This window comes from Pelodiscus sinensis, chromosome 4 (assembly GCF_049634645.1).
Source record: "Pelodiscus sinensis isolate JC-2024 chromosome 4, ASM4963464v1, whole genome shotgun sequence".
In the NCBI taxonomy this organism is placed as follows: Eukaryota; Metazoa; Chordata; order Testudines; family Trionychidae; genus Pelodiscus; species Pelodiscus sinensis.
In genome coordinates, this window is record NC_134714.1 from 84991315 (window position 1) to 85018394 (window position 27080).

At 47.7% G+C, this 27080-nt stretch overlaps 2 protein-coding genes across 34 annotated transcripts in view; both read left to right on the plus strand.

The window, feature by feature from the left end:
* NR1H3 (nuclear receptor subfamily 1 group H member 3) overlaps positions 1 to 25077 on the plus strand; it is a 79770-nt gene extending 54693 nt beyond the window's left edge. For all 5 annotated transcript variants that reach the window (XM_006135350.4, XM_006135349.3, XM_006135352.4 and 2 more), the window contains 6 exons: positions 4927 to 5135; positions 5431 to 5610; positions 6022 to 6121; positions 14118 to 14231; positions 15426 to 15520; positions 20954 to 25077. In XM_006135350.4, coding sequence (XP_006135412.1) covers positions 4927 to 5135; positions 5431 to 5610; positions 6022 to 6121; positions 14118 to 14231; positions 15426 to 15520; positions 20954 to 21100 — 845 coding nt within the window. In that variant the 3' untranslated portion in view covers positions 21101 to 25077. The remainder of the gene's footprint in view (positions 1 to 4926; positions 5136 to 5430; positions 5611 to 6021; positions 6122 to 14117; positions 14232 to 15425; positions 15521 to 20953) is intronic.
* A 362-nt stretch (positions 25078 to 25439) lies between these two features.
* Positions 25440 to 27080, plus strand: part of MADD (MAP kinase activating death domain) — a 135710-nt gene continuing 134069 nt past the window's right edge. For 28 of the 29 annotated variants that reach the window (XM_075927623.1, XM_075927633.1, XM_075927628.1 and 25 more), the window contains exon 1: positions 25708 to 25832. The gene's annotated coding sequence lies outside the window, so the exon portion shown is untranslated. Of the gene's footprint in view, positions 25833 to 27080 lie in introns of all 29 variants that reach the window. The other variant, XM_075927624.1, reaches the window with a different exon arrangement.

A 27080-nucleotide genomic window follows, 5' to 3' on the forward strand; every position in this document is an offset into this window, starting at 1 on the left:
AGGCAAAGATTTTGAAGGTCTGGTTGAGAGCCGTCAGATTCATTTTCTCACACCCGAGCCTCTGATCACCCTAGTATCCAACCACAGATTAACACCGTTTTACCATCAATGGTGCCTCATAATGACAGACAAATGGGTTCTGGATGTGATAACGTTTGGTTACTGCATCCCCTTCCTATCTCCTCCCAAAACCCACCCACCCACCCTGTCCCTCTTCAGGGACCCATCTCACGAGACTATTCTATGTCAAGAGATTGACCACTTGCCCCATATCAATGCAGTGGAAAGAGTTCCACAACAATATCAAAACACTGGCTTCTACTCCCGATATTTTCTCTCAGAGAAGAAGTTGGGGCTGGAGACCCAATCTCGATCTCAGAGGCTCTCAACAGATACGTCTCGTTCTAACTCTTCAAAATGGTTACCCTCTCCACCATCATACCCTCCCTCAACAAAGATGACTGGCTGGCAACTCTCGACCCCCAAGCTGCATACTTCCATGTGTCCATACACCCTGCACACAGGAGGGACCTAAGGATTCACAGCAGGAGGACATTTCCAGTCTACAGTATTACCTTTTGGCCTGTTCATGGCGCCAAGGGTCTTTTCCAAGGTCTTGTCAGTTGTGGCGGTCCACCTGCAAAGACATGGAGTGTCAATCTACCATATCTCGATGACTGTCTTATAAGGGAAGGGGCAAGTCATTCCAAGAAACTCAGGACTTGGTCACGACCACCATGGCGCTGTTCCGTGCACTTGGCCTCCAAATCAACCTACACAAATGCCAGCTCCAGCCAACCCAAGTCCTAAAGTTTATAGGAGCTCAACTTGATTGCATCTGTGCTATTGCATCCTTACCCCATCAGAGGTTCCTGATGTCGTACCTCGGTGTTTTCGTACCTCGGTACCTTCGGTGGTCTGGACTGTCAGTGTCAGCGTCGTCTGGTCAGGGTCGTCCTGGCGCGCTCCTGACAGGACCTCTACTCTGTCGGTGATGATAAACTTTCGGCTGCGTGCTTAACAATTGGTACTCCCTTTATCTAGAGTGTTAGACCCCGTGCACTTGGGTCAACACAAGAGATCTCTGAGAGGCTCCGGAAATGACAGATGCAGGCAAGGTTTGAAATCAATCGAGCAGGTTTATTGTCAAATGCGAAGCTCTACCAGTTGGTAACAGAGATCAGTACAATGTTACACCACTGGGCACTATGGCCTGCGTTGACAAGGTACCAACACCACACAGGCCTATTGCCATATATCAGGGTATGTCTACACTACCCTCCTAGTTCGAACTAGGAGGGTAATGTATGCATACCGCACTTGCTAATGAAGCCCGGGATTTGAATTTCCCGGGCTTCATTAGCATAAGCGGGGAGCCGCCATTTTTAAATCCCCGCTGCTTCGAACCCCGTGTAGCGCGGCTACACGGGGCTCGAACTAGGTAGTTCGGACTAGGGTCCTATTCCGAACTACCGTTACTCCTCGTGAAACGAGGAGTACCGGTAGTTCGGAATAGGCACCCTAGTCCGAACTACCTAGTTCGAGCCCCGTGTAGCCGCGCTACACGGGGTTCGAAGCAGCGGGGATTTAAAAATGGCGGCTCCCCGCTTATGCTAATGAAGCCCGGGAAATTCAAATCCCGGGCTTCATTAGCAAGTGCGGTATGCATACATTACCCCGCTAGTTCGAACTAGCGGGGTAGTGTAGACATACCCTCAGATATTAACAGCAGTTAGTCAAAGTTAAGCAACTGTGAATTCTGTAAGTTTAGGCAATGACACCTGCCGTTCAGGCGCCTAGTGCGCCCCCCCTCAAGGTCGGCCGGAGAGCACCCTCTGCGGTGTCCTTTTATAGACAGGTACAAACAACTTACATCATTTCTTTACGTACCAGGTTACCACCTTCTGTTGCCTAGTTACCACCCCTCACCTTATGGAAGGGGGGCTTACTTACTATCCTTCATGCTGTCAGTTCTGACCTGGTCCTGAACCTAGGTCGGTATGTGCATTAGTTTTTAGGGAGTTTTTGTACCAAGACATTTCTTATTAAGATGTTCCATTACTCCCCTTTGGCTCACAGTCTGTACCCAGTGCCTCCCTGTGTCCTTCCATGCTCAACCTAACTTACACAATCACACAATTATCAATAGGGCTTCTTTCTTGGCTCCTGTGTTACTGAACCAAAGTCTTGCTCACTAGATTGCAGGCCTGTTGCTGTTTTCATGTTACAGGCCTCTATTTAGGCCTGCTGACTCCATGTTACTGACCCTCAACTTACTGCAACTCGCAATTCTACAATTAGTACGACTTCATACCACGGCCCCTCAACTTCTTGCCATGGCGTGCCTCCAGCTACTAGACCAAATGACAGCAATGACGAGTTGTCCTGCATGCCAGATTACACAAGGCCTCTGCAACACTGGCTGAGCACAGTATGCAGACCTTGGATACACAGCCTGCACAAACTGGTCTTACTTCTGAACATGGTCAGATGCTCCTTCCAATGGTGGTCACAAGGGCAAATGTGTGCACTGGGATCCACTTCCACAGGCAAGCCCCATCATTCACCGTCATCACAGACACATTGCAGCAGGGCTGGGGAGCTCACCTGGATACTTTCACCACACAAGCATGGTAGACCCACACAGAGACCACGATGCACATCAATGTACTCGAACTCCGAGCAGCATACTATGCCACCCACATTTTGAGAACCATAATTCCAACTCCACAGTGCAGATCTTTACAGACAACCACACTGCAATGTTCTACATAAAGAGGCAGGGAGGGACGAGATCCTATCCCATGTGCAGAGAGGCAGTTTGGTTATGGACTTGGTGCAATGCTCACAATATAATGTTAATTGTCTCATATCTCCCCGGCAAAGACAACAAAACCTCAGACAATCTCCGCAGGAACTTCCCTGCGAACCATGAATGGGAACTAGACCCCACCATCTTGCATCAGATTTTTACACAATGGGGCTTCCTGCAGATCAACTTGTTTGCCACCAGTGCCAAGAAAGAGTCTAAGCTACTGTTCACGTGTGGGCATTGGAACACAAGCCCTAGGGGACGCATTCACAATTTACTGGGGGACGACCCTCTTAAACGCTTTTTCCCCCATACCGCTTCTCCATCAAGTAGTCATCAAGGTGCACTTAGACAATGCCAATGTCATACTGATAGCACCAGACTGGCTGAGACAGACATGGTATACCTACCTACTGCAATTGTCAGCCGATCGCCCACAATGTCTCCACTGGCTCCCACATCACCTTACTCAATGTTGTTGTTTCAGCATCCTCATCTCCATACCCTGAACCTTCAGGCCTGGCTCCTCAATGGCTCACTTCACTAGAAACAGAATGCATAGATGAGGTCCAACAGATCCTCCTTAGCAGTTGGAGAACATCCACTTGCAAAACTTAACTGTACACATGGCAACGATTCTCCACCTGGTCTCACCTCCACAATCTTGACCCATCTTCCACTCCATTGCCCATGGTCCTGCAATACATAACCGAACACAAGATCTCAGGACTTTCACTCAGTTCTCTGAAGGTTCACCTTTCAGCCATAACCGCTTTACACCAGCCAATAGCAAATCACTATTCACACATCCCATGACCAAAAAGTTCTTCAAAGGATTGCAGAACATTTATCCACCAGTCAAATCTCTGGCTCCCACCTGGGACCTCAGTTTGGTTCTGAGGGCCTTAACTCGTAAAGGAGCTAGCATTTGGACAGAATGATTTGAAGGTCAAGTGCACGGAACAGCTGTTTGAGCCTGTGGTGACCTGCTCTATGCTTCATCTTTCCATGAAGGTGGCTCTACTATGCTATACCCTGTGGGTGCTCCACCACCCACCCTTCCTCTCCTCTGCTTTGGTACTATTTCCATACTTTTCTGGGACAGAGAAGGAACTGAGGAGATCATATCTCGCGCATGCGCATTTGCTGCCTAGCACATGTAGTACTTTTGTGCATATGTGAGCTAGCTGTCAAAGCCACTGCTAGTAAAATCTTCCAGCCAGGTGCACTGTGGCACCAAAACACCTAAGGTAGAGCACCCACAGGGACACTCATCTCAAAGAATGGCAGTTGCCGCAGCGGGTGAGTAACCCTCTCTTACCAGAAAAATAAAGATAAAACACTTAATAAAGGAAACTGGGCTTAAGATGAAATCCTTTACCACATGTTTTCAGTACGTTACTGATAAAACTCTTAGGCCAAGATCTGGTCCCAAAGTCCATAGTGTTTCCTTGGTCTTATGTGGAAGAGAGAGATGGATGGGGAGAAATAACTTGAGTGTTTCTGCCCCTCACTTTTATAGTTCAGTTACTCTTTGAAATGCATTTTCTTGAGGGTTACTGTAATTAAAATTCATTCAAATAGTAAAGAAGGTAACATGGTGTTTGGGGTGAAAGAGGCTACATGCTGTTACTTCTCACCTCTGTTTGCTGAAATGCAGATTTTCCTTGTCTCCTGCTTTCCTCCTCTTGCTCTTGGAGGATCCTGTTTACACCTCATGTGTAAACTGAGGTAAACACACATTTCTTTGTTTAAGACCTGCTTGACCTGTTCTGCCCAGTCTGGGCTATGTGGGTTTGAACATATGCCACCAACATCATTAAGGGGAAATCAAACTTCACATATAATTTTGCCACTTATATTTCACCATGATGATATTGAGCAGCAGTTTATTATTTTTCCAAATGGAATCTTAATAAAACATATTTTGTACAAAGATTTTTACACTTGCGTGTAGGGTGTGCATTCTGGCACAGAAAGGCAGGGGCCTTTTTCCTCCCCAGTTCTGTCCATTCTGTTTCCTTGTATCTGGCAGTTGAGTCTACTATTTGTCTCTTCTTTCTGGCATCAGTGCTCACTCTCTCACTACAGTCTCTTCTGTCTCCTCCTTTTAGGTGTTTTGTCTGAAGAGCAGATCCGGCTTAAGAAACTCAAGAAACAGGAGGATGATCAGGCTCGGACAGTAGTTGTGCGCCCGAACCCCCCATCTCCACCCAACACCCCCCATAAACTGACACCTGAGCAATTGGGCATGATAGAAAAGCTTGTGGCAGCTCAGCAGCAGTGTAACCAGCGCTCATTCACAGACAGGCTCAAAGTGACGGTACAAGCTTAAAGGGCTAACTCCAAAATACAGAGGGAAAGGGGAGGCTGGGTCCATGCACTAACTGTAGGGGGGCATGGCCTGGGGTCCATGCACTAAGTTTATGGAGAAGTCATGGAACAGGGACCATTTGCTAAGTGTGGGGACGTGTGTGGTGACTGAGTGTTAAGTATAGGGGTGTCATGGGAGGTGGCCCATATGCTAATTGTATATTGGGGTGTTGAGGGATTATTTATATTTATTCCTTTTTTTCACTGGCCATTCTCATCCTCTGTGTGTCTTCTCTCCCGCCCAGCCATGGCCTCAAGCTCCAGACCCTCATAACCGTGAAGCACGGCAGCAGCGTTTTGCTCATTTCACTGAGCTTGCAATCATCTCTGTGCAAGAGATTGTGGACTTTGCCAAGCAGCTGCCCGGCTTTCTGGAGCTCACTAGGGAAGATCAGATTGCTCTCCTGAAGACATCTACCATAGAAGTAAGAATCTAGGCCCATCACAGTTGATATCAGTAGAGAAGAATGATTCTCTGGTGGGTGGACTGGATTCTCAATTGAGCACTTGCCTTGGGGAGGAGAGATGCAAGGAACCTCAGATATGGAACCATTATTCCAGTGCTATCCTCTCCAAGCATGGGACACAGTAGCCAATGGGGCAAGAGCACTGGCTGTGTAGAGTTCCCAGCTGCAAATTATCTCTGAGGAAGACACCACAGAGGACTGGACAGGATTTACTTTGTAATTTAGAGGGATACGGGTGGGGGGGGGGGGGGGCGGTGAGTTAGTGACTTTTCTACATTGATGCTCCAGGATAAGCTGTAGGTTCTGTAACATTTTTTCTGGATGCACAGTCAAGCTCTGAGTGTATCTCCCTGGATTGGTTTGTTTTAGGTGATGCTGTTGGAGACCTCCCGGCGCTACAATCCAGAGACTGAAAGCATCACGTTTCTGAAGGACCTGAGCTATAATCGGGATGACTTTGCCAAAGCAGGTGAGCTGAAACCCAGCTAGTGCAGCAGATGGGATGAAAGAAAAAGTATCTCTAGCCCATGCTCTCCCTCTCTTTTTTAATGCAAGCTTCTGGACCTAGGTACAGGGGTTAGGGATTTGGGTGAGGTATATACAGTATGGCTGCGAACGGGAACTTGGCAATGTGCTGCTGGGACCACATTTCCTATTTAACACACAGCTTCAGTTCAGTTACTAGTGCCAAAGATCATAGAGGAAACTGACATGCAGAACTTTAGTGATCTCCTAGCCTCTTCCTTACCCATACTGACAAAATGGGGAAGACAGGATCACCTATCTCCACTGTCATCTGCAGGGACTATCAAGGGGGTCTTTTTCCTCATGAATGTCAGGGTTATATGGCTGCTTTCAAGCTGCCTTATCTGATTTGAGAAGGGTTTACCTGCTGTTCCTCCCTGTGGAATACAAAAAATCCCAGGGGTTTTGGGCAGGCATTCTGGTCAACGAAGAGAGGACATTTAGATTCAGTGAGCAGAGTAGGAAATTCAGAAACCTATTGTGTGCTGCTGTGACTGCTTGGAAATCTATATTACTTATCTGCCAGTGAACTATTCGCAGCATCCTCTGTGGGGCTTAGTTATTCTGGTACCAGGTAGGAACTAAGGAACATAAAGAAATGGCCTGCTTTATTATCTGACACTCATGGTAAATTGTTGGAGTGTAAGTCTCCTATTCTACACAATGCTTGTGTGTGTCATGGAGATTTCACTGGGAGATACTGCTAGCATGGTCCTTGGAGGACTAGTTTGTTTGCACATTCTGTAGAGCTGTAGGAGCTATAGAAGAGGTGACACTAGGATGGACTAATCAGTGCTGGTGGAAGAAAAGTGAACTTTATGCAGTAGCTTGTGGTTTGGTTTGAGACATTTGGAGAAAAGCACAAAGTGCTACAGAACTGTCATTGTTATTTGGTGGTATTAAATAGTCTGAAGGCCAGGTATTAACACCACTGATTCTAGTTGAAATCAGTAGGAGATGAGAGTGCTAATCATTTCTGAAAAGTCAGGCTCCAGCTGTCTTTCCTCTGATTTTGTATCCTAGATCTATCTGTCTCTAAGGGCATCCACAAGAGGTCCTAATTATGTGGAAGTTCCTACCTAACTGTACCTAAGAATTTCCCTTTATGTTCTTGGGGAGCTCCCCATGATCTTTGATTCTAGGGATTTTCATCTGACCCATCTGTGAGAGCTCCCAAAAGTTTGCCAGTAGCAAACTCTAGTGCTTGCAAGAGTCACTCAGAATCTGTGTAAACAGATCATCATTAGCATTCTGCCAGAGATCAATTTTATTATGTTTTCTGTAATCCTATCCCTGTACATGATGATCAGAGTTTAAAAAAAAAAAAGAGGTCATGATGCTGAAGGCCTTAGTGTCTAAGGCTGGGGTAGAGAATCTGTTTTTTTATCTGGGCTACTGACCCAAAAGGAATCTCCCCTCCCTCCCCCCAATATCCCATGGGGTTTGGAGGCTCCAGGCTTCCCCAAGGCTCTGGGGTACTATCAGAAATGAGGGGTTCAGGGTGCAGAATGGGGCTCTGGTCTGGGATGGGGGTGTGGGGTGTAGGAGGGGGCGCAGGCAGTTGGTGTGAGAGGAGGTTTGTGCTGCAGGATCTGGGAGGGAGATTAAGTGTGGGAGAGAACTCAGGGTTGGGGTATCAATGCAGGAGAGGGTTCAGACCTGGGGTAGGGAGTTCAGGTTCTGACCAGGCAGCACTTTATCTCAGGTGGCTCCCAGTAAGTGGTGCAGTAGGGTGGCAGGCTCCCTACCTGCTCACCCTGGCTTTGAGCTACTTGTGAAAGCAGCTGCCATGCCCCAGCCCCTAAGCAGAGGAGACAGGCAGCATTCCATGATGCATGCTGCCTGAACCTGCAGGTGCCACCTCCATAGTTCCTATTGGTCACAGTGAGGTGCAGAGCTGTCACTGGGGCAGCATGCAGAGCTTCCTTGATTGCCTCTCCCTGAGGGGCGGTAAGGACATGCTAGCGAGATCGTGATGTTATGAAATATATGGCACCCTACAGGTAAAACAAAGCAGGAGGCATGTAATTCTCCCTCAAGGAGGTCAGTCACAAATGTAATTAACACATTATTTTTAATGAGCATCATTACCATAGAAGCACAGCCTCAATTGGTGCAACCATGAAGGGGCATATGAATGTTTAATATAGCAGGCATTTAAATACCTTGTAATGCTGGCTACAAAATAGTCATGAGAATGCCCATTCTCACTTTCAGGTGACATTGTAAATAAGAACAGTGGTATCTCCCATTAATATAAACATATTTGTTTGTTTTAGCAATTGGCTGAACAAGAAGTAGGACTAAGTGCACTTATAAGCTTTAAAATTTCATATTATTTTTTTAGAGAAATAAATACATTTGTAAAAAACTACATTTGTAAGTTGCACTTTCTCAATAAAAAGATTGCACTACAGTACTTGTATAAGGTGAATTGAAATTTGCTACTTTTATAATTTACAGTGCATATATTTATAATAAAAAATATAGTGTTGTAGTTGAAATCAGTACGTTTGAAAATGTAGAAAACATCCAATATACTTAATAAATTTCAATTGGCATGCTACTGTCTTAGTCTGTTTAAAATTGCAATTTTTAATCATGATTAATTTTTTAATTAATCATGAGTTAACTGTGATTAATTCTATCTAGGGCTGTTAATTAGAGAGTCTAAGGAAGGGAAGAGATCAAAACCACAAAACAAAGACATTGGACTTCAGTAAGGTAGATTTCAGTTGACTCAAAGAAATAGTAGGCAAGCTCCATGGAAAGAACAATTAGGAAGAAAAAGAGTCAAAGGGGTGGGCAGTTTCTAAAAGATTTAATACTAGAGGCTCAACATCAAGCTTATCTTTTCTCTGCATCAGAATAGGTGAGCCATTGGAGGACATTGTGGTTGCACAAGGAGCTTTTTAGCTATGTAAAACCCTAAAGAGATACATACAGGAAAATGGAAGGAGGGGCATGTTACCAAGGAAGTATACATGGGAATAACATGAGCAGATGGGACCATTGTTCCTTCTGAGATTTTTCATCCATGAGCGGAGAGAGTTTTGTCTTGTGCACCAATATTAAGGTCATGTGCACTTGTTCGGATGTGTGCCACTGTGGCACCCAAGTTATAATCCTCTCCCTTTTCCCCCTCTGCTGCCATGTCTCCCATCCTCCCCTCCTCCCATCGGCTCCCCTGGTACCTGCTGCTGCCCCCCCACCCTCCTTTGCTGTCCTGGCTCTTGGCCTTCTCACTCCCTTCAGCCCTTCTTGGACTTGCCCCACCTTGCCTTCCTCTAACCTCTGTACCTGCCCTTCCCCCCTTTCTTCCCTCCCCCCCACCTCTCCTCTCCAGTCCCTCTTCTACCACCTCGCTCTACCCACCTGCCCTGCCTCTCTCCTCTGTCCTCTGGTACCCCTCCCCTCTCCTGCCCTCCCCATGTCTGCCTTCTGCATCACCTCCACAATCACCCTGGAACCTGCTCCTTACCTTAACCCTTGTAGCTTCCTGGTGCCTCCCCCTTCCATCACTGCCCCTACCCTCCCCCACAGCACCTGCCTTCCTTGCCCTCTTCCTCCCTGGTGTCCACCCCCGCACTATCCTCTGCTCCAGTTCTTCTCATGCCCCTCTGCACCCTCACACATGACTTGTTCCAAACTCTGCTCCTCATGCCCACCCCTCTTCTCCCAGCACTCACTGCTCCCCTCTTCTCTTCCTTCCTCTTGCTCCCATTACCTCTCCCCTCTCTTCTCCCAGCATCACCCTCTCCCTTTTCCACTCCCACCCCCACTAACACCTTCCTATTCCCCACCACCTCCACTCCTCCTGCCCTTTTCCTTCATTGTCTCCTCTCGGCATTTCTCTCTCCTCCACCCTGCCCCTTGGTGCCTTCCCCTTTCTTCTACTGCCCTGGCCCCTTCCTCTCCCCTCAGCACAAACCCATTCCTCTCCTCACCCCCACTTTCTCCTTAGTTATCCCCCTGCCCTTTCACTTACCTTCTGCCATCCTGATAGCTGCACCTGCTGGGTGGGGCAGCATGGTGGATGGCTGCCCTATGTGCCAGGGCTGGAGCCAGGGCCGTGATGTTACTTTTAATACTGTGGTTCCCTCCCAGGAGCAGCTGCACCGTGGCCCAGCTCAAAGCAGAGCTGCGGTGCTATTTTTAATACCGTGGTCCCGGCCCCAGCTGCTTCCAGAGGCCGGGCCATGCAGCGGGTGGCTGCCCCATGTGCCAGGACTGGAGTTAGGCCATGGTGCTATTTTTAGTACCATGGCCCAGGCTCCAGCTCTGGCAGGTTGCATGGTGGCTGTCCAGCTGCTCCTGGGGTGGGCAGTAACCCACCACACAGCTCCCCCCTGGGAGCAGCTGGGGCCACAGCTGCATGGCTCTACTGAGGGGGGAGGGAATGAAATTCTTGGTGCGTGTCTCTGCAGGTGTGCACCTTACAGGGAACCCTAGTATGGACCGAAGGAGTGTGTGTGGAAAGAGTCAGGAAAGCCAAGGCAAAGAATGAATTACACTTGGCAAGAAGTGTTAGAGACAACAGGAGGGTGTTCTTCAGGTGTGTCAGACAAAAAAGATGAGGTGTAAATCTGCTGCTCAGTGGAGAGGTTGAGCTAGTAATGGAAGATGATAGTAAAGGAAAGTTGCTCAATGTCTTCTTTGTTTCAGTCTACACATACACAACTAGATAAAATACCACAGACCATAAAGAGATGCAGATTGGGATAAATAAAGAAAATCTCAGCTATTCTGACCAATTTGAATTAATTCACATTTGTGGGGCCAAATGCTCTTGATCCAAGGGTACTAAAAAGAATTAGCTGAAGAAATCTCAGAACTCCTGGCAATGTAGTTTAACCAACTCATGGATGACAGGAGAGGTCCTAGAAGACTGGAAAAGGTCTAATGCAGTGCTCATTTTTAAAAGGGGGGAAAAGGAGGAGCGAGGGCATTATCATATATATAGTAGCCCGATGTCTGTGACTCTGTAACGCTGAAATGCTGGCTGTTCTGTCTGGGTGGTGCTGTTGCCTCCCTGGCTGTTCCCTCTGGGCAGCGCTGTTGCCCGTGTCACGTCCTTCGCCTCCCACCGTGGAGCTCTGCTGACTTCTGCGCTGCTCAGCCAGGCCGCCACAAGGGAGCAAGCGGTGCAAGTGTCCGTTTGGGCGCCATGGTCCCCATGAAGCACGGGGGTGCAGTATGGGGAGTGCGGGGCCCAAACAGCCACTTGCGTCGCTTGCTCCCCTGCAGCAAGCTGAGTGCCATGGTGGGAGGCAAAGGGGATAGGGCCCGGTCGTGTACGTTACCGCCCTGTCCCCCTTTGCTTCTCGCCATGGCGCTCAACTGACTTCTGCGCTGCACAGCTAGGCCGCCGCAGGGGAGCCCAAACAGCTGCTTGCTCTGCTTGCTCCCCCGCGGCGGCCTGGCTGAGCGGCGCAGAAGTCAGCTGAGCACCACGGCAGGAGGCGAAGAGGGGCGGGGTGCTGACGTACACGGCCAGGGGGCGGGGCCTGTAGCCTCCGTCATGTCTTTACTGTGCTGACATCTGGTCCAACCAGCCAGGGAGAGTTTGCAACCTGGAGTGGGCCCGAGAGGGAGCACAGGCTGGCGGAGCACAAGCTTCTCCGGTGCCGCTTCTCTCTAGTCGCCTGCTCCATGGCTGCCCACTGCTCAGTCCTCCAGTTGGCACCTGTGAGTGGAGGCTGGGCGCTGAGCCTGGCTGGGGGGAGAGTGGGGGAACGAGGGGGAGGAGGAGGACAACTGGGAGGCTGCAGGATCAGTGCTGGGATGAAGGGAAACGGTGCAGGGGGGCAGCTGGAGCTCATAGGCAGCCACTCAGCCAGGTTGCTGCACAGGAGCAAGCGGCACAAACAGTCGTTTGGGCTCCATGCTCCCCGTGCAGGAGGAGGAGAAGAAGAGAAAGAGAGAGTGAGAGGCAAGAGGGGGAGAAGAGAAAGAGAGACGGAGAGAGAGGCAGGAGATGGAGGAGAGCTGAGAAAGAGAGAAGGGAAGGCAGTAGGAGGAGGGGGGAGAGAGAGAGAGAGAGCGAGAGGCTGGAGGCTCAGGAGAGAAGACCGAGATAGAAAGGAAATACGACATGGAGGAGAGACCTGAAAATCCCATCTTATGATGGGCTAATTGGCTAGTAGGTCAATATTTAGGATTTCAATACTTAGTAACAGTGGTGGCCCATCAATACAGGCGATCTAGGTGGTTGCCTAGGGTGCCAAGAAAAATGGCTGTTGAGGGCTTTCTAGGTGGGGGCACTGATCGCACGTCTCGGCTAGGGCGCTGGTTGCCGGCAGCGCGTCTAGGGCCGCTCCTGCTTAGGAAGCTACAGAGCAATGTATAAAACTTTCAGTTTGCAGACATCCATAGAATAAAGGGGTAATCACTAGCAACTAGGATGGCTTTACCAAGAATAAGTTATGCCAGACTAGCTTGAGAGCCTTCTTTGAGAGGGTAACTGATTTGGTGGATAGGGGAAATGCAGTGGACATAGTGTACTTGAACTTCTGCAATGCTTGTGACAGTCCCATGTGACATTGTGATAAATAAGCTAGAGAAATGGGGCATGACAGAATTACCATTAAGTGGATACACAATTATTTAATCAGCAGCAAACTAAGAGTAAATATTAATAGAATGATGTTGGATTGAATCCAATGGGGATTCCATAGGCTTCTGTTCTGGTCCAATGTTAATATCTTTATTAATGACCTGGATGTAGCTACAGAGACCACACTGAAAAAGTTTGCAGATAACTCAGTGTTGTTAATACTTACGAAGATAGAGCTAACATTCAGAGGGATCTTGATAAATTGTAGAACTGGGCTATAGCCACCAAAATGAAATTCAACAAATAAATGTAAGGTGCTACATTTAGTGAAGAAAAACCAAATGCACAAATAGAGGATGGAGGAAAACTAGCTTGGCAGCAGTGCTGCTCAGAAGGAGCTGGGAATTGTGGCGGATCACAACTTCAACATGAATCTGCATTTTGCATGGTATGTTTTTCAACAGCATTGTATTGCTATTTTAGGTTGCATTACCAAAAGGTCATGCAAGTCATGGGAGGTGATAGTACTACTCCACTTGACATTGGTTAGGCCTCAGCTGAACTACCGTGACAAGTTTTGATCACCAGTGTATTGAAAGGATGTAGAGAAACTGGAAAGGATCCAGGAGTGAGCAACAATGAACAGAGGGATAGAAAGTATGCAGTATGAGCAAAGGCTGAAGGAACTGGGTATGTTCCATTTGGAAAAGAGGAGATTAAGGTGGGGATATGATAGCAGTCTTCAGATACTTCAAAGACTGCCATAAAAAGATGGAAGGCAAGACCATAGGCAATGGGTTCAAACTACAGTATGGCTCAGGAAAAACTTCGTAATGGAACAGACTGTGTTGGGAAATTGTGGAAGCTCTATCAGTGAAGGTTTTTAAAAGGAGGCATCAAAAATAGCCATCTGGTTTTTTTTTATGGTTTAGACGCAACAAATCCTACATCATGGCAGGAGGGCTGGACAAAACAACCTTTGCTGTCCTTAGGCTGTCCATCCCCAATCTGGCTTGGTAATCAGGTACACCTCTGTCCTGTCAGGCTTTTCCCAAGAAACCCAATTAGTGCTAATAGTGAGTAGATGGTAGAGTGTTGGCTTGAGTGGTAGCTCTCAGGTCTGTCACAGGGTCTGACACACACTCCTCAGTAATGGAGCAGTATGAAGGAGGAACCTAGTTTGCCATTGACCCTAGAAAATGTTGGGATAAACTGGATAAGGGAACAGTTTCTCCTGTGAGCTCTGCAGCAAATGTGGGGATGGATCCACCTTCCTCCTTCCAGTAACTTACTGCATGAAAACTGGAAGTGTCATCCAGAAGGTGAGGCACAGAGAACAATGGCCAATGCTAATCTACACACCCTTCTTTCTTGTTTTCTCTAGGCCTGCAGTTCGAGTTCATTAATCCTATTTTTGAGTTTTCAAAGGGAATGAATGAACTACAGCTCAACGATGCTGAATATGCACTTTTAATCGCCATCAACATTTTCTCTGCAGGTAAAAAGCCAGGAACAAGGCAAAGTGCAGCAGCCCTGAATCAAAGTATAGGAAAAATAGAGCACATGTGGGGTCAGATGCTGAGGAGGAATGACAAGCCTATAGCAAAGGAGGCAGGATCCTAGCATGGATGCTGTGGTAACACAGTATCACATATGCTCTGAGTATTCATTATACTCTAACTCTTTGAGTTGCTTCCATAACAAAGGGAATTCTCCACTGCTTCATGACCTGTTCCATATAACTGAAGTGTAGTCTGTAGCATTTCTTCCAGAAACCAGCATTTTATTTGTCTGGTGCAGTGTGTCTCGACCAATGGTACGAGTACGCTTAGGGGTAGTCGAGAGAAGTCGGGGGGTGAGGGTACGTCAACACAACTGAAATTTGGAGAAAACTGAGTTTTTGTTTTAAGTTTTACAGCACTTTATTATTGTTGTACTTTTTACACCCAAAAATTTCTTTGCCCGCCTGGCTACGATTAAGTTGTTTAAACAAATGTTTTGCAATGGTAGAAAAAAAAAGTGTGTGTCTCTGAAAACTGTAGGTACTGAGGGTACTTATATATATATATATTTTTAAAAGGGGTACTTTTAAAAAAGAAAAGGTTTAGAAACACTGCCTGGTGAATGCTCATGTTGGTCCTTTGCTATAGGGTAGTCATGACACCTAGTGGTCAGTGAAAGGCATTTGGAGTCTGGGCCCATTACAGCTTGAGTCCTAAAGGGTGGTGTAGTGGAGCTGTCAGATCAAGTTTGTCTCTATTCTTTGCAATTTACACTCTGAGGGAATCGATATTTTCCTATTTTTCATTATTTCTCCCACAACTGTCTGATAAAAGAGACTCTCTCATCCCTATCTATTGGAGCACAGCCTCACATCTTCATTAGGACTGGTATGTGAGACCCAGTGAGCTAGACCAGGCTGCCGTGGCTCAGTAACCTCCTGCCACAAAGTAAAATCATATTTACTTAATAATCCTTTCAAAATGTGGCTGATAAAGATAGATACAAGAAACTTATTCTCACAACAACTGCTGTCTTGCATAAGGCAAGTTGCCTGTATACTATCTCATAGGGAGAGTATAGGACAAGGCTTGGGAGACACTGTCCAGGGATTAGGATTATATTTTTGTGATAGCAACACTGACCAGGCTGCCTACTGCTGCCTACTAATGTCTAAACTATTTCTTGGCAGACCGACCTAATGTGCAGGATCAGCCCTTGGTAGAGAGACTTCAGCACACCTATGTGGAGGCTCTTCATTCTTACATTTGCATCCACAGACCAAATGTAAGTGCCTAGATGAGCCCTGAAAAAAATGAATAAACTCAAGTGTATATGTGAGACTTGATTGTATGACTGATGTGCCCTCCAGTAGCCCCACTCCTTGAATGAATCCTCTGCAATCAGTGATAATTCACCACTTCCTTCAGCTATTCCCTGATGGTCAGCAACATCATTCTCCTCCAGTGCTGTAGGGAGTTGTGGGTAGACTGGGCAAAATGCTTTGGATTAATAGTTTGATGAAAAATGCAGCTTCAGTTATCCAAAACTTGATTAATTGGGTGGAATTTGGCAAATATGTTAGGTCAGAATTTTTTTTTTTAGAAGTTATAGAACCATAAAATAATAAAATTGTAGGCCTGGAAGGGACCTTAAATGGTCATCTAGTCTAGCCCCCTGCACTGAGGCAAGACCAAATAAACCTAGACCATCCCTGACAAGGGTTTGTCTGTTCTTAAAACCCTCCAATGACAGGTATTCTACATAGTCCAATGATTTATCTATGCCAGGGGTTGGGGAACCTAAGGCCCAGGAGTCATATCCAACCCCCAAGGCTCGGGGCTCCTCCCCTCCCAACATTGGGGAGCTCATGCTGGTTCTTCAGCCCCACATCCCCCCTACAGCTCCTCCTGCAGGGCTGAATCACCAGTGCCCCACTGTGAGAAGAGGAGCCCCAAGCCTTGCGGGTTAGAGTCAGGCAAGCCAGAGATGGAGCCGATCCAAGGGCTCTGCTTGGTGTGGGAAGAAGCGGCTCTATGTGCTGCTGCTTCCCCACCTCAGCTGGTGCAGTAAAGTGCTGCCTGGGGGCCCCCCCCCAATCTACTAGCCTGGGCCCCCTTAGGTTCTGCTATGCAAGGGGAATGTGGGGAGTGTCTTTCTGTGGGGAGTCAGGGGACATGTCAGTTAGGTGGTTTTGGTTGGTGTTTTTTTGTTTTTGTTTTTTTTTTGCTTTTCACTTTTGTACAGCCTTCCCACCCCCCACCCCCCGGGTGATTTTTCTGTGGGTCAGCGACCCCCAACCCAAAAAGGTTCCCCACCCCTGGTCTGTGCTTATAGTTAGAACATATTTTCCTAATATCTGACATAAATCTCCATTCTTGAAGGTTAAGCTCATTATTACTTAGACTTCCTTCAGGTAAATATAATTTATTACAAAATATAGTTTATTACAAAATTTATTTGAAAACTTACCAGGTCTCCACTCCATCTTTTTATTTCAAGATGGAGCATACCAAGCTTTTTTAGCCTTTTCTCACGTCAGGATTTCTAAACTATTTATCATTTTTGTTGCTCTCCCCTGGACTTTCTCCAGTTTATTCGCATCTTTCCTAAAATGTGGCACACAGAACTGTATTCAGTCTACCAGCAGAAACCTCACCAATGCTGAGTAGAGCAAGATAGTTATCTACTGTTTCTTAATACAGTCCTGAATACAGGCAGTCCCCGGGGTACATGGATCCGACTTACATCGGATCCCTACTTACAAACGGGGTGAGGCAACTCCGCACTAGCTGCTTCCCCCCAGCAGACCAGGGAGACGCGGAGCGGCTTTTCTCAGCAGACACCTCAGCTTGAGAATAAAGGACTGAGGGAAGTGAGGTGTGGGAGAATAAAACTGAGCTCTGGAGAAATGTTTGGCTAGAGTTTCCCCTACAATATGTACCAGTTCCGACTTACATACAAATTCAACTTAAGAACAAACCTATAATCCCTATCTTGTATGTAACCCGGGGACTGCCTGTACTAGCCTTTGTCACAACTCCATCATGTTGTCTCATATTCAGCTTGAGTCCCTATAACTCCCAGATTCAGTTAGCACCTGAAGTACCCTAGGATGAATTCTATAAGGTCTGTCACCTTTAATACATCTAACTTATCTAAATATTATTTCCCCCTTGTTGTTAGTAGTGTTAAGTATTTGGTCACCATTAATCTTTTTATTAAAGCAAAATAGGCATTACATACCTCAGGTTTCTTGATACATGATTTATTAGCTCTCCTCTGCTAAGTAGTGAACCTACATTTTCCTCTCTTACTCTTAGGCTGTGTCTAGACTGGCAAGTTTTTCCGGAAAATCAGCTGTCTACACTGGCCACTTGAATTTCCAGAAAAGCACTGACAATCTCATGTAAAATCATCAGTGCTTTTCCGGAAAAACTATGCTGCTCCCGTTCGGGCAAAAGTCTTTTTCCGAAAGACTTTTGCCCAAAAGGGCCAGTGTAGACAGCATAGTACTGTTTTCCGCAAAAAAGCCCCGATCGCGAAAATGGTGATCGGGGCTTTTTTGCGGAAAACCGCATCTAGATTGGCCACGGATGCTTTTCCGCAAAAAGTGCTTTTGCGGAAAAGCATCCTGCCAATCTAAATGCGTTTTTCCGAAAATGCTTTTAACGGAAAACTTTTCCATTAAAAGCATTTTCGGAAATTCATGCCAGTGTAGACGTATTTATAAAGCCTCTTCTTATTGCCTGTTGTGTTTTTTGCTACATGTAACTCATTTGTGTCTTAGTCTTTCTGATTCTGTTCCCACAAGGTTATACTAGGTTTTTTTCATCCTTATGAAATTATCCACGTTTCCACATTTTGTAGGATTCCTCTTTGATTTGGCGAAGCCATATTGAGCTCTGAAAGAGGGCACTCACCTCTCATGAGCATCTCTAGTGGTCTAGGTGTGATGCTGCTGTTTTTTTTTCTCCTGACATCTCCTATAAGTTGGTAGCTTCATTAGGGGCATCTACAGTGACTCTGCTCTCCAACCAAGTCACACATTCAGTATGAATGAACAAACTTACCCCTTCCAGGGTAACAAGAAGTTCAGCATATTATCAACCCCGATACAGATCTTCAGCCCTGTGTCTGGGCCCTTTAACACTAAGGCTTCTCAACAAACTTTGTCCCTTTCTCAAGACTTGCACTACTTCCCCAGTGGGAGAACTGAAGGAAGCCCATTAGGCCAACTCCCAAAACAGCACCCAGTTCACTGCTGCCATTTCTTGAGCCTTTTCTCAGCTGACTCCTTTCCTTTCACCCATCACCTTAGGGTTACTGTTATCAGATCCTCTTGTTCTCAGGACCAGGCTATTCAGTGCAGAGCTATAGGATGGATTGGGGCAGTAGCCCCAGGCCTCCTTAACTGACCTATGGATGGAGGGACATAGGAGATTACTGGAGCCTGGTATGAGGCGATAGCAGGGCCCCCCACCCGCTCATCACCCAGATGGAGGGAGTCGGAGCAGCCTGTGCCACCCTCCCCGCCCGCAGTTCTCAGCTTCTCCATGACAGTGGGAAGCAGAGCATCCCAGGCCCAGGGCACTACCTTTCCTGCTGCTGTGGAGAAGCAGGGTGGAGCAGGCTGCTATGCTGCTCCAGCTCCTGCCATCCGTGTAGTGAGTGTGGGGGGTATATGTGTCCCTGCTCCTGTAATCCTTCGGGGCCACATTGCTCAGGGGAGGAGGAAAGGGAGCAGAACAGGAGCATGGCTTGGAGAAGGGGTGGACTGGGGGCCCCACCCCCAGAACATGGGGAGGGCGGGTGGTGCATGGCCCCAGACTCCCTGGCCCCAGAACACAGGCAGAGAGGGTGGCATGTGGCCCCAGCTTTCCTAGCCCCAGAACACGGGGAGGGCAGGTGGTCTAGAGCAGCAACAGTCCACCTCCAGTATGCTTACAATAGGCATTCTGAGGGTGGAGTATGAGTGGAGCCAGGCTGGCTGTTTGGGAAGGCAATGCCTTCCCCTGCCTATTATACCCACCACCCCTGCTGCTGTGCTCTGATTAGCTGCTTCTGTACAGCCTTTCTAAGCAATCCTTTACTGCTGTGTTATCGTTACTGCTCCTTTTCTGGGGCTGGGTGTAGTATGACACAACGCCTCCAGCAGGGGACTTTAAAGGGCAAGGCACACCCAGGCACAGCCTTTTACTCTTTATATCTTTCCCTGCATTGGACTAGTTTGCTTTAGTGATTTTAATACTGTCTTTGAGAAACTGCCATCTTTCCTGAGCTCGTTTTTACCTTAGGTTTTCTTCCCAAGGGGCTTTACCTACCAGTTTTCTGGGTTTTTTTATCTTTATTCTGCTGCTCTTACTCCTCATTCCTGTCTTCAGAATCATAAAGTGATTTCATAATCACTTTCATTCATGTTGCTTTCATCCTTCTGATTCACAACCAGTTCCTCCTGTTGGTTAGAATCAAGTCTAAATGTGCTGTCCCACTGGTTACTACCTCTACCTTCTGAAACAAGAAGTTGTCCCTAGTACATTCAAAGAACCTATTGGAAAGTTTGTGTTTTGCAGTATTACTTTTCCTACAGATGTGTGGTTAGTTAAAGTCCCCTATTACTATCAGGTCTTTTGTTTTGGATATTGCTGTTATTTGTTGTAGAAATACCTCTTATGCCTTCTTCTTTAGACTTTGGTGGTGGATAGTAGACCCCCTACTATAACTTGCTTGTTTTTCCCCTTTTATTTTTTCTCAAGAGTCTTTCAACTGGTCTGGCTCGCACTTCTTACTGGATGTCAGTACAAGTGTATTTTTTTATATAATGCAATACCTCCCCCCTTCCTCCCTGCTTTTCTCACGTGAACAAGATATACCCTTTTATATCAATATTCTAGTCATTAGATTTATCCCACCAAATTTCAGTGATGACAATTAAGTAATAATTTGGCTTAGGTACTAATATTTCCACTTCCTCCTTTTTATTCCCTATACTCCTTGAATTTGCATATAGACATCTAAGATGAGGAGCTGATTCCTTTATTGTTTCCCTCTTGCTGCTCCTATGAATATATCAAAATTTGTCATGTTACTCACATCTACCTTCCTATTAAGATCACCTTTTGTTATATCTACCTATAGGTTTATGTTTCCTGCCCCCCTTTGAACTTAGTTTTAAACCCTGCTAACCAGATTGGTGAGTTGATGTCCAAAGATGCTCTTCCCCTTCTTTGTCAAGTGGAGACCATCTTTTCCCAGCAGTTCTCCTTCCCAGAACAGCATACCATGGTTGGGGAAGCAAAAGCCCTTCTGTCAACCTCATCTCTGCAGCCACTTTTAGACTTTTTGTTCTGAAACAGTGTTTCAGTCAAACTTTAGTTAAATTTATTCTAAAAGACCTGAAAAAATGTAAACAAAAATTGTTTCAGATTGAACAAAATGTTTCATTCGACCCATAATGATCCCCCCCATTTTTATTTTGGCTACTAAGTGAAAATATCAGTTATTAGTACAGATATACTTACGAAGTCCCCTCTATAACCTGCAACATTCCCAGCAGTACCCTAACTGGGAAAGGCTGAGTCTAGAGTAGCTGTGATCTCTCTTGACTAGTGCTGCTGTCCAAGTCTGTACTGCAAGATGCTTGTGTTGGAGAATATGAACTTGTGCTTGTGAGCAATAGTCTGGATTTACTTATGACTATGTATTTGTGTGACCTTGCAGGACCATCTGATGTTCCCTCGGATGTTAATGAAATTGGTCAGTCTTCGGACTCTAAGCAGTGTCCACTCCGAACAGGTGTTTGCCCTTCGACTACAGGACAAGAAGCTCCCTCCGCTGCTCTCAGAAATCTGGGACGTGCATGAGTGATTGTGTATTCCCAAGGCACTGACCTGTTGAAGTAACATCATTACCTATCCCTTGCAAACCAGAAGCCAGCCTCCCCTCTCCAAAGCACTGAACTGTGGGCTGGGCAGTGCAGAGTGATGAGTCTGTGGTTTCTCTGATGTGATGAGAATGCATAAGGCAGCTGGGAGAGATCAGATGGTTTTGCAATCTTTGATTTATTTTCCCTTCCTTCCCCCTTCTCCCAAAATGGGATCACATCTGAAAATAATAGAGATGAAGATCCTATGCCATGTTTCCTCAAAGTTTCTTTATTTTTTTCTAAGTACATGTTCTAGGGCCGTGGTCCCCAACACGGTGCCCGCGGGCGCCATGGCGCCCGCGGGGGCATTTGCATGCGCCCGCCAGGTGCTCGGGGCTGGCCTGGCCCCGGGCACATGGCACGCTGCACTTGGCGGGGGGAGTGCCGGTGTATAGTCCAAAAGTGAACCTTCTCAGTTTTTGTGCTGCACTGGCCCTGGGCGCGCGGCGCTTGCGGGGGGAGGGTGGAGGGAGGGGGCCCCACCCCCGGGCATGCGGCTATGGGGGGGGGCCGCCCCCGGGCATGCGGGTATGGGGGGGCCGCCCCCGGGCACCCGGCGGGCGAACGGCCACGCCCCCTGGCGCCCGACAACCTGAAAAGGTTGGGGACCACTGTTCTAGGGCTTTGCCCCACCTATTCTTTCCCTTCTCATTGATTCTGAAAGTGAATTTGCAGGAACTTGCTAAACCTTCACTGACAGCATCTTAGCCCAAGAGGCTTCCCCAAGGTTTCTGAGGCAGGGTCCCCTGTGTATGTGGATTTGAGGAACTCAGGGAAGTATCATGTGGATGTGCTAGGGGGATTCCCTGTATTTAAAGTCTCTGTTATGGGCTGCCCTTCACAAAAATTCCCAAAGAAGATGCTGTTGGTGGCATTCCCTTTTTGTGAAGCTTCATCTCTAAAACTGTTTTTTGCATTCTGGCTCTCATGTGGCAAGTAGATACCTTGAATGTGCAGTGCCATTTACTGAAAATTGTTCTGTAGACAGGGAACATCTTCTGTGTACCATAGAGAAACCATGAATCATTTAGCTGCTTTTTAAAAATAAGATTGCCCATCACGAAAAGCAATGACTTTAAAAGCAATGACTTGAAACCATGGAATAGATGTTATGTTGGTGTTTATGGAGAAGAGAGAGGAATGGAAGATGCATCAGAGTCTGGGCAGTAGAGGTGATGGAAGTATGTCAAGAATCACCAAAAATTTAGTATGTTTAGTGTGTTGCAGTGCAAGTGAAGATTATCAGCTGGGGACAGAGAATGCATTGCATTTATAGAATAGTAAAGGTCATTGCCTAACCTATGATCTGAGTAGCTCTCTCAGAACCCCATCTTTAGGAGTATTGAGCATAACCAACTCTGCTGAACTGTTTTTCTTTAAAAAAACAACAAATGGTCTGGTAGCACTTTATAGACTAACAAAACATGTAGATGGTATCATGAGCTTTCATGGGCACAGCCCACTTCTTCAGATGACTGGAGTTTTGAGTTTAGGATGTGCAGACCCAAAATAAATAGGAGAGAAGGGGAGGGGGGAGAAGGAAGGGATGGGAGATAGGGAGCAGAGGGTATAGAAAATTCAGGAAGGTAGAGGGAATCAGTAAGTTTCTGAGGATTGGGTATTTAAAACAAAGCAGATAAGAATCAAAGTCAATTGATAGTATCCTTCCTGACATAGGAGTCTACATAAAGAGCTGTTTGCACCTTCATTGAGTATTAGGTAGTTAATGTCCTAACCATCCTTCATCACAATTGAGTCCATTAGCATGAGAATTTAATTTGCAGATGAACTCTAATTCCAATGCTTCTCTGTGTATCTGGCTAGTAGAATTAGTTTGTGACAAGACAGCCACTTGAAGATACGCCTACACTGCATGGTTTTTGTGCAAAAACCTGTGGAGCATCCACACCTCAATTGCACTTTTGTGCAAGTAAATCGACAGTAAAATGGCAGAACAGAGGGCTTTTTGCGGTGCAGGTAAGCCTCCTTCTGTGAGTCATAATGCCTTTTTGCGCTACAGCTGTTGTGCAAAAAGGCATGTGTGGATGCTCCGCAGGGTTTTTTTGCGCAATTAGAGCCAATCTGAAAAAGTACAGGTGCTCTGATGGCCATTCTGTGAATGGCCATCAGAACTTTCTTGTGCAAGTGCGTCCATGCAGTGTGGACGCTCTCTTGTGCAAAAGTGCAATGCAAAAGTGATGTGCTTTGAGGTGTGGATGTGCTTTTGTGCACTAAGTTATTGTGCAAGAACTCTTGCACAAAAGGCTTCTTGCGCAAGAAGCCTGTAGTGTAGACATAGCCTTAAGGTATTTCCAAGAATATGGTTAGTAAGGCTGTGATTGTCATGGAGGATGCGGAATTCACAGAATCCATCACTTCCAGTGACTTCTGTGACACTGGCAGACCTGCAGCTGACTAGCTGCTGCCTGCAGCAGGGGACCCCGTAACAGCCCAGCTTCTGTGATCAGTAGGGGGACTCTCCTGCAGCTCCCAGTGGCGAGACCCACCACAACTGATTTCTGCTGCTGGCATCAACCCGTAAGCTCCCCAGTTGCCACCACTGGCATGAGCTCCCCCTGTAGCTGCTCATCCATGTCAAGCAGCTGGATCCCCCTGCCACTCCCAGTCACTTTTGGTGGCAATAGAGGGATCCCCGAGCTATTCAGCAGCCGGGGGTTCCCAGCAGCTCTGCAGCTGCTGCTGCTGGCAGGGGTCTCTCCTACTACTGTTCAACTACCATGAGCAGCCAGGGCCCCATCACAGCTCCCAGTCATTGGCAGTTGCAGAAGAAGGATCCTGGAACTACTCAGCAGCTGAGGCCATGAGGTTCCCTGCAGCAACTCAGTCTCCATCACTTGCAGGACCTCCCTCCTACAGCTCCCCCATTGCTGTGGGCAGTGGGGAATCCCCTGCAGCTCCCAGTCCCATAGGGCAGCAAAGGAAACCCCTCATACTCACTGGGCATTGGGGTCTCTGTAGCTTCTACCCACTGTAGAAGGGAGGGGGGATAATGGAGCTGGATCTTCCTCCTTCCCCATTTTGTTAGTGATGTTTTTAGTAAAAATCAGGGACAGGTCATGGCTTCCATAATTTTTTATTTTCTTCCTGTAACCTCTCTCTAATTTTTACTAAAAATATCCATGACAAAATTGTAGCCTTAGTGTTTAGTGCAGGGGTGGGCAAGATAAACCTGACCTTCCTTCTGCACCCAACCTCCATCCCAGACTCTGAACCCCCTCCATAGAAAAGTGCAGCTCTTGACCATTTACCAAAATCTTGGAGTGCCCCCCCATCAAAAATTATTGTCCATCTCTGGATTAGTGGGATGTGAAGGCATCTCTGTATGATGAATACCCTCTTGTCCTGGTATAAATACTTACTAAATCCTCTTCTCTCCACCTTGTGCATCCTGAGATTCACTCACCAGTGACCTGTTGGTCCATAAGTATTTTAGTATTTAGAGAAATAATTTGTTTGACAAAACAGAGAAGTGTCATTGCAAAAAGTGTTCCTCATTCTGCAAGAAACAGAGTGTATTTGATCCCAGAGGTAACTTTAAGACTCTTGGTGGCCTGATCTTAGTTTATCTTCTCTGTAACAGGGATTTATGTTTGTTTGCCCAGTGAGTATCCTGAGAGCCTTCGTTCATATGGCTCCTCGTTTTGGGCTGTGTATGTGAGCACCATGTCTGTAGCAAGGGCTTTTTGTCCATTTTGCACTCAAGGTTGGTTCCCTGCCTCTAGCCTTCACTCTGCACCTTTGTAAAGCACTTGTAACAATCTGTAAAATAATCTGTTGTTTTTTTATAACTCATTGCAATTGCAAAATTACTTGTTTAAATCTGTATTTTTAACTAATCTGTTTGAGAAATGTTAATGTTTATACAAAAGAATAAAGCCTAATACAATATTTTTGACAAGCTATGATGCACCATCTTTTTAGGGTTGACATAAACTGTTCATCTTTTGAACCTCAAGTTAATAATTAAAAAGGAGAAAACACAGCATGGAGAAGGAAATGGTTGCGAATGCAAAACTGTGTGGCTCCAATTTAACTTCCTTCACCCTCTCCACATGTTGGAGAAATCTCCTATGAAAGTCACCAGCTTGCTGCACATCTTTCTGGGACCCCAGCTGACAGAGGGGTGCTTTGTGCTCCCCCCGAAAGGGGGGGTACAGGTTGCACCGTGGAGACGGTGCTGGGGGACTGGGCTTTTAAGCCGGGTTCCCCCCCTTGCTGCCTCTGATACAGAGGCAGAAAGGGCTGGGGGGGCGAATGAGAATAGTAGGCTTATCGTATTCTGTGAAGTAGGGTATCCTTAGATGGGGGTTGCAGCCTATTTTAGCACGTGTTCATTAAGCCCCTTGCCTTCAGCAGATCAGGGACCTAGCGCTGCTTGGCTTCACCTCCTGCCGGGTCTGCAAGGGGGGCCGGCTGATTTCCCCAGGTCCCGCCCTGCTCAGCCGAGGCCGGTGCGACCCGCATGCAGCCTGCAGCGCCCCTCCGCCTTGTGGTGCCGAGGTGTTCTCGCCGCTCCCCCTCCGCCGTGCGTAAGTGGTTCGCTCCCTCCCGCCCTCGCCCGGTGGTTCGCTCCGCTCCGGGCTCTGGATGCGGAACTGGCCGGCTGGCTCAGAGGAGCGGCGGGGCGGCGCGGGAAGCGGCTGGGGGCTGCAGGTAGAGGCAGGCCCCGCGCCGGGGGCCGCGTGTGGAGGGGGCTGGAGGAGCCGGGGGAGGCGCTAGGGATAGAGCGCGCCTGGGGGTGGCGGGCGGCCGGGGGCGGGGGGTTCCTGGGGGGCCGGGGCGGGTGCCACGCAGTTGTCCGTGGCGCGGGGGGCGGTTGGGACGCGCGCGGCGGGCACCCGGGAGCTCTGCGGCTTAAGAGCTGTGAGGGGCTGGGAACCACTTGCCCTGGTGTCCCAAGCGGCTGCCTGCCGTGTCCCCCCTTCCCCGCAGTTGTGTGGGGCTGAGCAGTGCGGCTGGGCCCTGCTACCGCTGCCTCCCTTCCCCAGCCTGGTCCGGTGGCGATGCTTTCCGGATGGAGAGTCCTTGGCAAGGTCACGGCGGGAGGGGGGATGCGCCTCACAGCTGCTGTGGACGGATTCTCTGCTCTCGTGTGCCTTGCGCCCGTCGTGTCAGCGGCTCCAAAGGGCACCCTGCAGCTCACGCTCTGCGGCGGTAGGCCTGTCTGGGCTGACAGCTTTGGCATGAAGGCTGCAGGCCTCTGTTAGTGCTGAGGGTTGGCAGGATCCTGCCTGTACTACCTGGGGTTTTCAATTCTTGATCTTGTGATAGTCTAGCACATGTGGACCATTCGGGTACAGACGTATTAGTTGCTCTTCTAGATGAGACAGGAGCTCTGCAGTACTTCTGGCTTCTTCCTGCTTCAAATGGTTTGGGTAAAGGGCTTTGGTAAAGGAGGATTCCTGATTTCTCAATGGTAGCTTGTGTTTGATACAGGTTCACTATAGGTTGAACCTCTCTGGTCTGGCACCCTCAGGACCTGACTGAAGGGATTTGCCAAACCAGGGGAGGTCCCCTGTCATTGGCCTCCCTGCCTGCTGGCCCTCCCTTACCTCCTGTTGCTTCTGGGTCCCTCAGCCCCAGGCTCTGGCCTTGCTGCTGCTGCCCTCTAGCAACAGCCACCCTGCTGTTGGCCTGGCCCTGTCTGCTGCTGGCCCCACCGGGGCTGGTGCTTCCTGGTTGCTGCTGGGGCCTGAGCTCCCCACAGCAACATCCTCCCCCTCCCCCCCGCCATGGGTTCTCTGACAAGTTGACAGCCTCCCTTCCCTATTGGACTAAAAATTTTGCAGGACCAGAGAGTCCCAGTTTAGGGAGGTACAACATGTACACTCTACAAAGTGTGCTTGCTAATCTTGAGGATACAGAATCTTAGGACTAGAAGAAACCACAAGAGTTCATCAA